Source organism: Schistocerca gregaria, chromosome 2 (assembly GCF_023897955.1).
Source record: "Schistocerca gregaria isolate iqSchGreg1 chromosome 2, iqSchGreg1.2, whole genome shotgun sequence".
Lineage (NCBI taxonomy): Eukaryota > Metazoa > Arthropoda > Insecta > Orthoptera > Acrididae > Schistocerca > Schistocerca gregaria.
In genome coordinates this window covers 72,878,329-72,894,035 of record NC_064921.1, presented here as the reverse complement: position 1 = coordinate 72,894,035, position 15,707 = coordinate 72,878,329, and the positions used below count along the sequence as shown (strand labels likewise).

The window sequence follows — 15,707 nt, the reverse complement described above, 5'->3', positions numbered from 1 at the left end:
TTCGTGCAATTGATGTTTCGACCCCTCTGTTCGGATATTTTTCAACATCTTCTCGTATATGAAGAAATATGAAAAGGAGCAATATGCAGCCTAAGAACCTAGGAGATCTTATCTTCAATAGATGTAGATGTACAGCTATCTCAAGCAGCGTCCAAATTTTATTAGCATCCAACGACATAGCAATGTATGAATTACTGTACGAGTTGGTCAACATTGCTAATAGCTCGGTACAGTTGCCTGCGCTGCCAATCTAATGCTCTTGGTAATTAGAACGTCAGGGGAGACCACAACACAATTAACTACATTCCCACGTGCTACTCAGCAAGATGTGGAACAAGCAGTCTATAAATCTATGACACTATGTACCTCCTATATGTATATGTCCCGAATACTGGTGTACAAGTTTGTATACTTGCTGCTGTAATACCCAAAACTGGTTCTTGTATAATATTCTCATATTCTGTCCAATGGGTACTTATACACTGAGGTGACAAAAGTCATAAACCACCTTTACACACATTTATAGATGGCGGTAGTATCGCGTACACAAGGTATAAAAGGGCAGTACATTCTTGACACTGTCATTTGTACTCAGGTGATTCTTGTGAAAAGGGTTCCGGCGTGGTAATGGTGGCACGATGGGAGTTAACAGATTTTGAACGCGGGATTGTAGTTGGAGCTAGTTGCATGGGACATTCCACTTTGGAAATCGTTAGGGAATTCAATATCCGAAACCCACAGAGTCAAGAGCGTGTCAAGAATACCAAATTTCAGGTATTACCTCTCACCACGGAGAAGGCAGTGGCCGACTGCCTTCATTTAACGACCGAGGGCAGAGTCGTCTGCGTAGAGTAGTCAGTGCTACTGCGTGAAATAACCGCAGTAATCAGTGTGGGATGTACGACGAACGGATCCGTCAGGACAGTGCGGCAAAATTTGGTGTTAATGGGGTATTGCAGCAGACGACCGACGCGATTTCCTTTGCTAACAGCAAGAGACCACCTGCAACGCATCGCCTGGGCTCGTGACCATATCCGTTAGACCCTAGACGGCTGGAAATCTGTAGCCTGGTAGGGTCTGAGTATGGCGTAGAGACCGCAAAGCCCTGGATCCAAGTTGTCAACAAGGCGCTGTGCAAGCTGGTGGCTGCTCCACAACGCTGTGGGCACTGTTTACATGGAGCTGAACCGATCACTGACTGGAAATGGTTATGTCCTGCTACTGGCAGACCATTTGCAGCCATTCATGGACTTCATGTTCCCAAGCAACGTCGGAACTTAAATGGTTGACAGTGCGCCATGTCACCAGGGCACAACGGTTCGTGATTGGTTTGAATAACGTTCTGGACAGTTCGAGCGAATGGTTTCGCCACCCAGATCGGCTGACATAAATCCCATCGAACATTTCTTAGACATAATCGAGAGGTCAGTTCGTGCACAAAATCCTACGCCAACAACACTTTCGCTATTATGGACGGCTTTAGAGGCAGCATGGCTCAGTATTTCTCAGGGGACTTCCAACGACTTGTTGAGTCCATGCCAGATCGAGTTGCTACACTACAGCGTGCAAAAAGAAGTCAGACACGATATTAGGAGCTATCCCATGACTTTTCACCTCAGTCTATGGATGGCTGTAATACCCAAGTCTGGTTCTTGCATACGGTTGTCATTGAAAGGAAGACATGGATTTAGTGGGGAAGTGGAGCGGCCTAGTTGTGCACCGAAAGTCGAACACTCCTTATTACAAAAATTTATTAATTTTTAATAGCCCAACAACCTTTTTTACGCATTGACTGAACAGTCAACAGCGTGCCCTAGCAGTTCATTTATTTTGCAAAAGACAAGTGTTAGTCTCTTGCTTTATTTAAGATACAACAATCATTAGTTGAACAACCTCACAACCTCCACCGAACAAGTTGCATTTCAGTCTCTTATGGTGAAATGAAAAAATTCAGACAATACTAGAAGACGCTTTCACAATAACCTATAAACTAACAATTCCAGAGGTCACTTGCCCTTAAATTTCCACAAGATAAATCAGTCTACAAAAAGCGTTTACGAGAGTACTTGATAACATAATTTAACCAAAGCTCACGCATAAAATGATCAGTTTAATTTCTCATGCGATCATTTACAGTTAGTTAACCAAAGGAAATGCAATTTATAAAATTCAGTTTACCAAGAGCAGTTACCAACATAATAACCGGAGAGCTCTCCAGTATTTCTCCGAATCACTACAGTGTGCCGATATACACAGTCCTCAAACAAACAAAATTCCAGTGTAGTATATAACCGTACACCGTGAGATGTTACAGTAACAGAAAAGACAACCTTTTAGCAAAGTGCTATGTACAGACTAACCTGACTTAAATTAACGTAACATCTACCCATCCCTCGGACCAGGTCCGGCTTTTATACTCCTCGTACTACACTTCTCAGGCCTGACTACCAGAAGAAAAAGTCCTTCTCGACCTATACAGCAGGTTGCAATTCGTGCCTTACTTCCACCAAACCAAATCAACTTATTCGTTACCGGTGTCCATATGTCTCCCCCTCTTAGAAGATCAGCTTCACAACAGAGTTCTATGAGGTTCTAGAACAAGATTACTTCATCGGGTGAAACCGAAACGAGTCCTCTCGTTTCCAGTGCCCAAAAGGTTCAAAAGTTCCAAAAGCGACATACTACCTTTCTAAACAAGACGGCTTCATGATGGCGTGCCGTCCTCTTCTTCCGAACCAGCGAAAATATGTGCATGTGGCTTTCTTCACACACGCACGCTCCCAGCAGCCTCGCCAATGCCGTCCACTCGCTAGCCGTTACGCTCTTCCCCCCCCCCCCCCCCCCCCCCCCCCGCCCCCATCCCGAAGGAGGTTCGAGTCCTCCCTCGAGCAACGCACACACCGTTGTCCAAGCGTAAGTTAGTTGCGTTAGATTAAGTAGTGTGTAAGCCTAGGGACCGATGATCTCAGCCGTTTGGTCCCACAGGAACTTACCATCACAAATTTCCATTAAGCTCGCAAACCGTTCGTGCACGCCTGGGAAGGGTTTGACATCCTTGCCCTCGCGCATTGCCTCTCTCGCTGGCCTCGCACGCTTCATCCATACCACCAAAGATATTCTATGAAGACAAACCAGTCAGCCGCTCCCAGTGGAAAACCGGAACCATCTAATAAGATTCAATTACGTTCTCTCTAGATGGCACTCAAATATCTGCACAAATATTGAATTCTCTATCTGCAGGATTTGAAACAATTCTTACAGAACATTTTACTGCTGTTTTAGATACATAGTCATTAATGTAGATTGATTAAGAATATCCAAAATGTTCACCAATTGCGATGGATTATTTCTCATTGTGTTACCTCTTTGTATCCTACACTGAAGCGCCAAAGAAACTGGTATAGGCATGCGTATTCAAATACAAAGATATGCAAACAGGCAGAATACGGAGCAGCGGTCGGCAATGCTTTTATAAGACAAGTGTTTGGCGCAGTTGTTAGATCGGTTACTGCTCCCACAACAGCAGGTTATTAAGATTTAAGTGAATTTGAACGTCGTGTTATAGTAGGCGCACGAGCGATAGGACACATCATCTCCGGTGTAGCGATGAAGTGTTGTTTTTCCCGTACGACCATTCCACGAGTGTATCGTGAATATCAGGAATCCGGTAAGACCTCGCCGCGGCCGGAAAAAGATCCTAGAGCGGGACCAACGACAACTGAATAGAATGGTATAATGTGACAGAAGTGCAAATCTTCCACAGATTGCTGCAGATTTCAATCCTGGGCCATCAACAAGTGTCAGCGTGCGAACCATCCAATGAAACATCATCGATATAGGCTGTCGGAGCCGAAGGCCCACTCATGTACCCTTGATGTCTGCACGACACGAAGTTTTATGCCTCGCCTGGGCCCGTCAACACCGACATCGGATTGTTGATGACTGTAAACACGTTTCGTCGCCGAACGAGTCTCGTTTCAGATTGTATCGAGCGGATGGACGTGTATGGGTATGTAGACAACCTCATGAATCCATGGATACTGCATGTCAGCAGGGAACTGTTCAAGCTGGCGGAGGCTCTGTAATGGTGTGGGGCGTGTGTAGTTGGAGTTATATGCGACCCGTGTTAGCTGTGGATATGACTCTGACAGGTGACGCGTACGTCTGATCACCTGCATCCATTTATATGCCGATTGTCCGTTCTGGCGGACATGGGGAATTCCGCCGGCCGCTGTGGTCGAGAGCTTCTAGGCGCTTCAGTCCAGAACTACGCGGCTGCTACGGTCACAGGTTGGAATCCTGCCTCGGGCATGGATGTGTGTGGTGTCCTTAGTTTATTTAGGTTTAAGAAGTTCTACGTCTAGAGGAGCGATGACTTCAGATGTTAAGTCCCATAGTGCTTAGAGCCATTTGAACCAATTTTTGGGGAATTCCAGCAGCACCATGCGACATCCCGCACGCCCAGAATTTTTACAGAGTGGCTCCAAGAACACTCTTCTGAGTTTAAATACTTCCGCTGGCCACCAGACTCCCCAGACATGAATATTATTGAGCAAATCTGGGATGTCTTGCAACGTGCTGTTCAGAATAGATCTCCATTCCCTCGTGCTCTTACGGATTTATGGACAGCCCTTCATGATTCATAGTGTCAATTCCCTCCAGCACTACTTCAGACATTATTCGAGTCCACGCCACGTCGTGTTGTGGCACTTCTGCGTTCTCGCGGGGGCCCTACACGATATTAGGCTGGTGTACCAGTTTCTTTGCCTCTTCAGTGTATGGTAATTTTTTTTCTTGTTTTCCCGTTTGAGCATGAAACGTCCCCTTAGAACAATTATATAAGACTGGTCTATGTGAAACGTCCTCTTTGAACAATTATACACGACTGTGCTTAAACTGACACACAATATCTTTAGCGCAACGCAATCTGACTTCCAAAAATCCCTACGAAAGAATGGTCCTGACTAGCGTTAACCTATACGTTTCACAAATCACGTACCTCACAAAAATCTTCGTTACTCAAGCTACTGCAATACAGCGAGCTCCACTACTGCCAGCTAAATAAAAGATTCAAACTACTGAAGGCACTAACTACTGATAGGCATAGTTAGCAAATGAAAGATTTTAATAGAGAACAAACAATGTATTTACCTCACTAGTCATAATATATATAGCAGTTCATGACACCAATTCTTACAAATTTCAAAACTCCGCCATCTCTCTCCCCACGTCCACCACTGCTGGCGGCTCACCTCCGAGCTGCGCAACGCTACACGCTGTTAGCATCCAGCTGCCTCTGCTCAACACTACAATGGCAGACAACAATGCAAACTAAACACACACTGCGCACAGCACAGCCAGCGATTTTTCATACCGAGCGCTAAGCGGCGTTACCAATAAGAAAACCTAAACAGCCTACTTACAAGCATACTTTGAATGTAAAATTTGTTTCATGCTGACCTCTGTTCTTTATTAAGCCTTTGTAATTTCTGACAGGGATACGACTTAAACTAATGTATACTCCGATTTGTCAAGAGAAATTGTAGTGTAACGTTTGCATTGCTGAGACGGCTGTATGGACACATTCCGAGAGCCAATAAATTTGAAAAGAAGTTAGATGTAGATTTAGTGTTGTGCCGTTGGCGGGGACACTTGGTGAGGTGTGTCCTGTCGTTTGTGTTGCAGAGACTACAAGGAACACGGCGGTCGCGGCCGGGAGCAGTCGGACTCGCTGCGCCGCGACGAGGCGACGTCGTCGTCGCCGAGTCTGAGCAGCTGGGCCACCAGCTCGTCGCCTTCACGGTCAGTGTCCGCCGAGGCGTTGATCGACGCGCCCCTCTCTCCGAACGCCTTCAGTAGACTAGTCACAACCTCCTCGCCTCTCGCATACAGGTAGACGTTGGCACCCCGCCGCATCCCGTCCTGCACCCGCCGTCGCGACGACCCAGCGTCGCCGACGAGTAACCGACCCTCCTAATGCACCACCGCTCACTACAGTCCAGTAACAGGGGCACCGTCCTGCACGTGCAGAGCAGTTACTTTCTGTCTGAGCAGCACGCGGATTGGTGGTGGTTCTGTAGCTGAGAGTGCCCTGCCATGCGTTAGGCCCATGAACACGCCAGTCACCCTGAGGAGACATCACGCTAATATAGTCGAACGTCGCTTATTTGGCCCTCATTATTCCAAATCATCCGTATCGTGTTTTTTTAAATTATTTTTGATCGGATAGTGTAGGTTGCCAATGGCCTTGCCTCAGTGGTCGGACTGGGGTTGCACTTGGATCGATGATCGTCAGGGTCTGTCGAGCGCTGTTGGCCAATGACGAGCTACTTGACTGAGATGTAGCGGCTCCGGACCCGAAAACTGACATATAACACTCTATATACCCATCCAGTGACGCCTATCGGTTGAGGATGACACGGTAGTTGGGCGGCACCGACAGAGAGAGTACAGGTTAGATAAACCTATGTTTATAGCACTTGTCGATTTAGAGAAGGATTTGACAACGTTGACTGAACTACACACTGGAATTTTGAAGGAATCAGGGATAAAATGCAAGGAACTGAAGGTTATCCACAGAAACCAGAAAGAGTCGAAGGACATGGAAGGGAAACAGTACTTACGAAAGGAAAGAAACATGACTGCAACCTATCGCCGACGTTGTTCAGTCTTTAGACTGAGAAATCTGTGAAGCAAACCAAGGAAAAACTAAGAATGGACTCAAGGTGCAGGGTGAAGAAATTAGAACTTCAGGATTGCTAGTGGCATTGTAATTCTGTCAGGGACAGCAAAGTATGTAGAAGAGCAGTTAAACGGAGTGGGTAGTGTATGAAAAAAGATTACAAGCTGAACATGAACAAAAGTAAACCACGACCAGTGGACCATACTGTACGAAATTTTGAGGGTAACTGGGGTAAAATACAGGGAGCGAAAGGTGATTTACATCTTGTAGTATAGAAACCAGATTGAAAAGGGAATGATACAGGGATGTAGCCTACCCGCGGTCTTATTCAAATGGTACATTGAACAAATGGTAAAGAAAACCAAGGAATAGTTTACAAACGGAATTAAAGTGCAGAGGAAGGAATAAAGACTGTATGGTTTGTCTTTGACGTTTTAAACCTTTCAGAGACGGCAAACGACTAGGAAGAGCAGTTGAATGGAGTGGATAGCGTCTTGTAAATAAATTGTAAGATGAATATCAACAAAACTAAAACAAGTGTAATGGAATGAAGTCGCATTAAATTAGGTCATGCTGAGGTAATGAAATGAGATACTAGAAGCGGTAGATCTGATCTGCTGTTTGCGCAGCTAACTGAGTGACGATGGGGAAGCAGAGCAGATAAAAAATGCAGAACGGCAACAGCAAAAAAAGCGTTTCAGAAAAAGAGAAATTTGTTAACATCGAGTTTAAAGTTAAATGGTAGGAAATACTTTCTGATGATATTTGTCGTGACTGTAGCCTTGTACCGGAGTGAAATGTGAACTGTAAAGAATTCAGAGAAGTAAGGAATAGAATGTTTTGAGATGTGGTGCTAAAGGAGAATGTTAAAGATTAGCTGCGTAGAACCGGTAACTAATGGAGAAGAAATGAACTACTTAGGGAAAAAAGGAATTTATAGCATTGTTTGAATAAAGTAAGGTCTTGATTGATTGACACAATCAGAAAAATCAAGGACGCATGAATTTAGTATGGGAGGGAAGTGTGCGGGATAAAAATAGTAGAGGGAGACCGACGGATGAATAGAGTGTTGCAGTAGTTATTTGGAGATGAAGAGGTTCGTACAGGATAGATTAACATGGAAAGCTGCATCAAATCAGTCTTCTGACTGAAGTACACGACAGTATAGGAGGGGCTTTTAAATTGCCACCGTAACATGACTGACAGATATCCCCCGTCCCCCGCCAGTCCCGTAGTTATGACGTCTGAAGGAGTGGAATGTCCCGCAATTGGCGTCTGGCACGCACCTACACTGTCGCTTTCACTGTCTTCAAATTACAGCGATCAATGTCGAGTTTGCGCTTTCGATCATCAGTGAGTAGGTTCCCAAAGCGGGCATACCAGTCTCTTAGTGTTGTAACCGCGTCGTGCTTTTGTAGCAGGGACATGTGGTCTCTGGTTTCGTACCCACAAATTCCCAAAATTTGGGCGACGATGATCCGTACGCGTACAAGATACAGTGAGAATCTATTAGTAGCCCGGCACCACTCAGCTATTAAAGAGCAATGCAATAATTGCCGTCCTACCCCACAATTTGCTTAGTGAAGATTCCACTACTATACAAATTTTCAAAAAAAAAAAAAAACCGCTGCAATTGTTCTACAGAATTAATTCACTATTTATGAACGAGGCCATATAATGCACAAATGTACACAATCATAATAAAACTGAAGAACCATTTCTTTTACCAGTTCAGAGTAAGCATGTCTACATAAATTTGTAATGACCAACCCGTGCTGCTAGAAGACGTGTACTTGCTCAGAGAGAGAACTGCTGCCCATCTGTAACGGTTCTGTGTTCATTCCTTTTTTTTCTCATGACTTGTGTTCGTGTTGAATCTGTGATTCGTTGTGGCATTGTCTTTCATTTCTTGCACCTGAAGTGTTTGTCATTAAGATAATTCACGCACATGCTTTTGCTAATAATAGCAAATGCTACTCATGTGTTATAAATGTTTTTTATTACATACTGTCTTGTGTAAATATTTATGTTAAATACCACTGTTTTATATGACGTGTACAGATTGGATGTAATTAAAGTAACGGTGTGGAAGCATTCCTTCAGGACACTGGCTGAAAATCCAAAGCACTGAAAATAATCTGCTAGATAATGATTGATGTCAGCGCTTTCTGATCGCCGAGGGTTTACACTGACGTTTGTGCGTGTATGCTAATGCTATTTTTTAACACCCTAATTTGTGCCCATGTCTACATGCGTGGTGTGTGTGTGTGTGTGTGTGTGTGTGTGTGTGTGTGTGTGTGTGTGTGTGTGAAAGAATGAAGAGAGACAGAGAATGTGTGGGGCGGTTAGATAACGGAAGCGCCACGAAAGAATTATCCGAATGAGGCAGAAATCGGAATATGTGATGTAAACGTTCAGACAAATAAATAACTACAATTTCAGAAAAATGGATGATTTATTGAAGAGAAAGAATTTCACAATTTGGGCACGTCAGTTAATCCACCTATGGCTCGTATGCAAGCTTTTATTCGGCTTGCCACTGATTGATAGAGCCGTTGGATATCCTCCTGACGAATATCGTGCCAATTTCTGTCCAATTTCCATGAAAGGGTTGTAATGCGTACACGAGTACATCGTATATAAAATTAGATACGTCTGTTATTTTACAGTTGATGACTTACACGTGCTGGGGTGATTTTCATCATAGAAACAGGGGAAGCAATAATTTTATCGATCTATTGCTCACGTTATTAACGCCGCATGTGTACAATTACAAGGCTGTTTTAAAGTTTCTATAGAAAAACAAACTTGGTTCAGATCCATAATAGGTTCTCCTTTATGGCGCAGTTTGTTAGCAAACCACGCAAAACGCAAAATTTCGCCAAGTTTTGGCAAGTATAGCTGGTGATGTTTGAGTAGAATGAAATACAGTCCGATGCAGTCTTCTCCGACTTAAAAATTAATCTAACGGAATCCTGTGAGCTTTAATTACAACAGGTTGCTCCTTCAAGAGTGTGCAAAAATGTAACAGGACATACAGGATGCACCACTGAACAATTTGAGGTAGGGAACTTGGAGTCGGAGAAACCAGCTTAGCAAGATAATAGAAATAAATCCACAGCACTGTGTGCTTTTTTATTTACATTTGTTACAGTTAACCGTTGATACCGGCCCCGGATCGAATCCGCCCACCTGATTAACGACGACGGCCGGTGTGCCGGCCAGCCTGGGTGTGGTTTTTAGGCGGTTTTCCACATCCTACCGGGCTGGTCCCCGCGTCCCGCCTCAGTTACACGACTCGCAGACATTTGAAACTCATTGACACTATATCACGATTTACGCTAGACGCAGACAGCTGTGATACACTAATTCCGTTCCGTGGAGTATGGGGTGGCGGCAGGAAGGACACCGGCCACCCCTTACAATTAACAATGCCAAATCCGTACTTAACCCTGCCTACCCTGCGCACCATGCGGGATAAAGGCAGTAGCAAAAGAAAGTTAACCGTTAATACTATCTCTGACACAACGAACGTACCATTTGTACTGTATCTTACAAAATATGTTGAAACTGACGACCATCAACCTCAACGCAAGCATGGTATCGGCGGGCAAGAGTCTGGCGCACCCTGACAAATATCCATGGTGTGTTTCTAATCACAACACACGCAGCTACAATTCTGGCAATCCACTGGGGGTCTCATACACAAGCGACTTTAGGTATCACCATAGGGAATAATGAAGGTGATTCAGATCAGGTGATCTCGCAGGCCATGGAATAGGGGCTCGTCTTCAAATCCAACGATCAAGAAATATTTCCTAGTAACCAGGCTCGTACTCCTCGTTTCCTTACAGGAAATAATGAATGTACATGTAAATAAACAGCAAAGTACACGTAAACTTTTACGCATGTTAGTTTTAAATAAGCTGGTTAACAATGATGCTAGACAATGCGGTAGACTAGACAGTTAAGCTGTCTTCTCCGACTCCAGATTCCTTACCTCAAATTGTTCTGTGGAGCATTCTCGACGCCCAATTACATTTTTGCCCTCTCAACGAAAACATCCTGTATATTGAGCATTGTCTTGGTTTATTTGCAGTGTAAGTAACATAAGTATTGGATATATTAAAAAAAACAAAGACGTTTCTGCATATGCACTCGATCCCATGGTTCTCGGATTATCTTCCCATAAACTTCCCGCTGCGCCAACTACTGCCTGGAAATTATGATAACCTTAATGAGGCATGCCTTGACTGACCTACGACAAAAAAAAGCTGTTTTTTTTTCTGAACGGTTGGCCATCTGAAGCTCTCACTCGTGTCGCTTTCATTTCTGACCAAGCCTTGCATACATCATAAAATGTCGACGAGTAGGCACACTCACGTTGTTAAGAGTCGTAATATCTCTCCCCACAAGAGCAGCATTATTATCGATAAATAACGTTGTCAACAGGCCACAATCTTGCTGCTGCCAAATTCCGACAGGTAGCTGGTGAACATGTCTCCTTATCACCTAGCACGATCTCCTCACAACCAACCAATATTCGCATGCACATTCTGAATGAGAAACCTGCTGAGTAATCTTTCATTATATGTAAAAAGAAGGCACTACCACATAATTTGCACGTTCGCACTGAAAAGCTGATGGTTTGCATACCGAAGCATTTGGAGCACTTCACGCCAGTTTGACGTTCGTTGCAGGTCACATTCATGGCGGTAAAATTTTAGTGATGAGCATTGTAGTGTAGTAATTTGCAGCTGTGAATCCAGCCGCAAGTAGTAAAGGAGGTCACAGTACATTAAGCGAAAGTACTGCTATTGACGATGCTAATAGGAATGTCACAAGCTCATGCGTTTGTCGTTCTGGTGTTGACTGGCAGGGTTGCACCTGTAGTGACGTCATATTGCGCAAGACGCTCATGCAAAAGCGTGCCCACTGGCTGCGCGCTTGCCAGATGCACTTTGGAGGCCGCTCTAATTTCTCACAGACGTGTATCTCTTGCGCAACGTAAACGACCTGCAGGAGTCTGCGGTAAACAATTCCGCGGTATTTAATTCTTTGTGCACTATCTGATCAAAAGTATCCGGACACCTACTATTGGGCATTAATATGGAGTGTTTCTACCCTTCATCTTTATGGCGGATTGAATTCTGCTGGGCGCAGTTTCAATGAGGTATCTGCCTGTAGAGGAAAGCAGCCCAGTCTTCCTCAAGAGTCGAATCAGAGAAGGTAGTGATGTTAGGGATGTCTCGAGCGAAGGCGGCATTATAACACATTCCAGAGGTGGTCCATTGGGTTTGGGACACAACTCTGAGCAGGCAAGTCAATTTCAGGAATGTTATTTTCCACAAACCAGTGCCCAATAGATGCTGCTTTGTGATCGGATGTACTATCATGCTGATGCAAACATTAGTCGAGAATTTACTAGGCTTTGTCAAAATGGGGGTTGCGACCAGTGTTTAGTGATGGGAACAACCAAATGAAAACAATCGATTCAGTTGGTTATTAGAAAACAGTCGCCATATTCGATTATAGTTTTTCATATTGGGTGGATTATTCATTCTATCTTTTGCGCGAAACCAGCCAATGGTAGCAACCAAATTAAAACAATCGATTGTTTTGCTGGGTTGCTGTTTTATGTATCTGTTGGAGTATTGCCGGCCGGGATGGGCGAACAGCTCTAAGCGCTACAGTCTGGAACCACGCGACCGCTCCGGTCGCAGGTTCGAATACTGCCTCGGGCATGGATGCGTGTGATGGCCTTAGGTTAGTTAGGTTTAAGTAGTTCTATGTTCTAGGGGACTGATGACCTCAGAACGTAAGTCCCACAGAGCTCAGAGCCATTTGAACCATTTTTGTTGTTGTTGTTGTTGTTGTTGTTGTTGGACTCTTCACTCATTCGTTTCATACGAGTTAAACCAGTCTGTGAGTGGAACAGAATGAAAACATGCGACTCAGTTCGATGTGGTTTGGCACATTGAATTAGCCAATCTTGCGTTTGTAGTGAAATAAGTTTGTAGTTTTCTGTCAGTTGGAGATTTGTGGTAAGGTCTTATGGGACCAAACTACTAAGGTCATCGGTCCCTAAGCTTATGTACTACTTAATCTAACTTAGACTAACTTACGCTAAGGACAACACACGCACACACCCAAGCCCGAGGGAGGACTCGAACCTCCGACAGGGGGAAACCGCCCGGACCGTGACAAGACGCCTGAGACGGCGCGGCTGTCAGTTGGACCAAGTGTTTGTTCTTTCTGTTGAAATTACTCCTTAGTGTTTTAGTTGAGTGATCTATCCATTCATTCTTCTGAGTGAAACCAGTCCGTAGTATTTCCATTAGTTTAACTAAAGCAGTGTCGTTTAACTGGGATGGACATATAAGGTGTACGCGAAAGTTAAAAAATGGTTCAAATGGCTCTGAGCACTATGGGACTTAACAACTGAGGTCATCAGTCCCCTACAACTTAGAACTACTGAAACCTAACTAACCTAAGAACAGCACACACACCCATGCTCGAGGCAAGATTCGAACCTGCGACCGTAGCGGTCGCGCGGTTCGGGACTGAAGCGCGTGCTAGGGGCCAAAGTTAAAATAAGCCTTATGACTGATCAGCCAGAATATTTTGATGAATCCCAGCATCTACTTTATCATGCCAATGAGAGGGCGCAAATCCGTCTCATTGAGGGGAGCAGTTCCTTGTCACCTGTACTGCGGGACGGAGACAAGCTGGCGGAGGCTCCCTTATACTACGGGGAAGATTCACGTGGGCATAGAAGGCTCCAGTGGAGCTCGTGCAATGCAACATGACGGCGAAGGAATATCGTTCACTGGTTGCAGACCTTGTACACCTCTTCGTGAGGATCATGTTTCCCTACGGCAGTGGCATTTTCCGAAAAGATAGTGCACGATGTCGCAAGGTCAGGAGTGTGATGGAGTGGTTCGAGGAACAGAGTGGTCTGTTGCAGTTGATGCGCTGGCTCCCCAGCTCGCCAGATCTGAACAAGAACAATTTGGAACGTGACTGAATGTGGCGTCATACTTCATCTCCTCAGGCCCCTCTCCCCCCCCCCCCCCCCCATCCACCCCCAAAGCCTCCTTGCTCCCTTGCAACGACCCGTCGCCCCTGTTATTCATGCCGTGCCGGCTATTAGGTAGTTCTGGCTGATTAGTATACATATTCTTTTAGTTAGGCACTGAATAGACTAATTCTTCTTTTCGTCGTTTAAAAGTGATTAATATGTAGCTGTGGATTAATCTCTCCCAGATGCGATTGATGCATAATTAATTGAAGTGATTTATCATTGGACGTGAAAAATCGAGCATAAAAGTTCCCTCAGCAATACGAGATGAAGAAAGGTAGATTTCCAAATATTATCGACAGTTTACTTTCAGTGTTACTGAAAACCTGTGATGATATCCGTTAGCTAAAAATTCATTTGAATCTAACCCTTAAACACATATTGAGGTACTGATTTCTGTGGAAGGTAAATATATTGTGCAGGAAGTTGTGTTACTGGCTGTGTATGTACAAATCATACCCATGTGTATGTGTTTATTGAATCGGCGATGCGTTTCGGATCAAGTCTGTTTAATCTGTTCGAGATAAGGCAAACATGGGTCAGCGGTGTATGCCGTACACCAGCGCGAATATGTAAGGGTTAAAATAAGACTTAAGTTTTTACGGCAGTTGAACAGTACTGTATAATGCCAGTGATGCTGTAACTTGCGTTTGCCGCTCAATACAATGAGCATTTGCTGGACATGTAGCGCGTAGTAAACAAGAAAACTTGATTTGCATAATTTAAGGAAACATGCCTCTGTGTTGTTGAGCCGTGCATTACTATGACTTTTAGGTTTATGCGACCCATAATAATAAATACTGAACTGTAGGATACTTCTTGTCTTAGAGCGCTCCTGTTACGTCTTTGAATGGCTCCAAAAACGCCATGACTTCTGTTGCAGATTCGTTGTCATAAGCATTAAGTTTTGTCAGAGGCGCCCTTTTCCGCAAGTATTTCCCTGATTTTTGATGCTTCCTAACTATAGACTGTAACACTCTAATCAAGCTGTTCTATCTAGCCTCCGTTTCTTGCTTCAAGCTTATCGCTGACGAATGCACATCACCAGCTTCCTTCATGAATCGAACAGTGTCTTTGGCAACGTTAATCAAGCGTTGAGCCTCATTTTTCAAATAATAGCTATCGAAAACGTGTTTCTGGACTGTGTTAGAAAGATGCGGGAAGGATTGCAACGCGTTGCGTATATGGGCGCCTCAAGCAAAATAAATGAAATCTTATTAAGATGCTGAGGATTTACTCCAAAATTAAGTAGTGGTTCCGTAATGTGGTTCTTAATAAGTTCTCCGTATTTTTTTTCTCTCTCAGAAAGGCGAATTGTTGCCAGTACCACGTTTCGCAATGTCTTGTGGACTATTGATCAACAAAGAGTGCAGTAACGTATGTGGATGTACATGCACTAACATACGAGGGTAATCCCAAACGTTAGGTCTCCTATTTTTATAGGTACATAGACCTTTTTATTTCTACAATGGTTTACATCAGTTTTCAGCTTGAACATTTAACTATTTTTCGACATAGTCACCATTTCTGTCGATGCATTTTTGTGGACGCTGTGGCAGTTTTTCTATGCCTATGTCGTACCAGCTCGCCGCCATACTGTTTCTGGACTCAATTGTCACGGGTGACGAAACCTGGGCATACCACTTTACACCTGAGACCAAGCAACAATCACGCCAGTGGCGGCATCCTTCTTCGCCAAAGCCGCGGAAATTCAAACAAACGCAGTCTACCGGTAAAGTCATGACAACCGTGTTTTGGGATCGGAAAGGGGTATTGTTAGTCGACTTTCCCACTGGGGCCACAATTAATGCTGACAGGTACTGTGAGACTGAAAAAACTCAAACGGACAATTCTGAATCGGAGGAGAGGAACGTTGAGCAAGGGCGTACACATTCTCCATGCCAACGCTCGCCGACACATCGCCCGGCAAACCGTTGCTCTCTT

At 44.4% G+C, this 15,707-nt stretch overlaps 1 protein-coding gene across 9 annotated transcripts in view; it reads left to right on the top strand.

Moving 5' to 3' along the window:
- LOC126336343 (trichohyalin) overlaps positions 1-15,707 on the top strand; it is a 415,368-nt gene that overhangs the window by 150,275 nt on the left and 249,386 nt on the right. For 8 of the 9 annotated variants that reach the window (XM_049999914.1, XM_049999913.1, XM_049999908.1 and 5 more), the window contains exon 3: positions 5,686-5,802. In XM_049999914.1, the coding sequence (XP_049855871.1) occupies positions 5,686-5,802 (117 nt within the window). Of the gene's footprint in view, positions 1-5,685; positions 5,893-15,707 lie in introns of all 9 variants that reach the window. The other variant, XM_049999911.1, reaches the window with a different exon arrangement.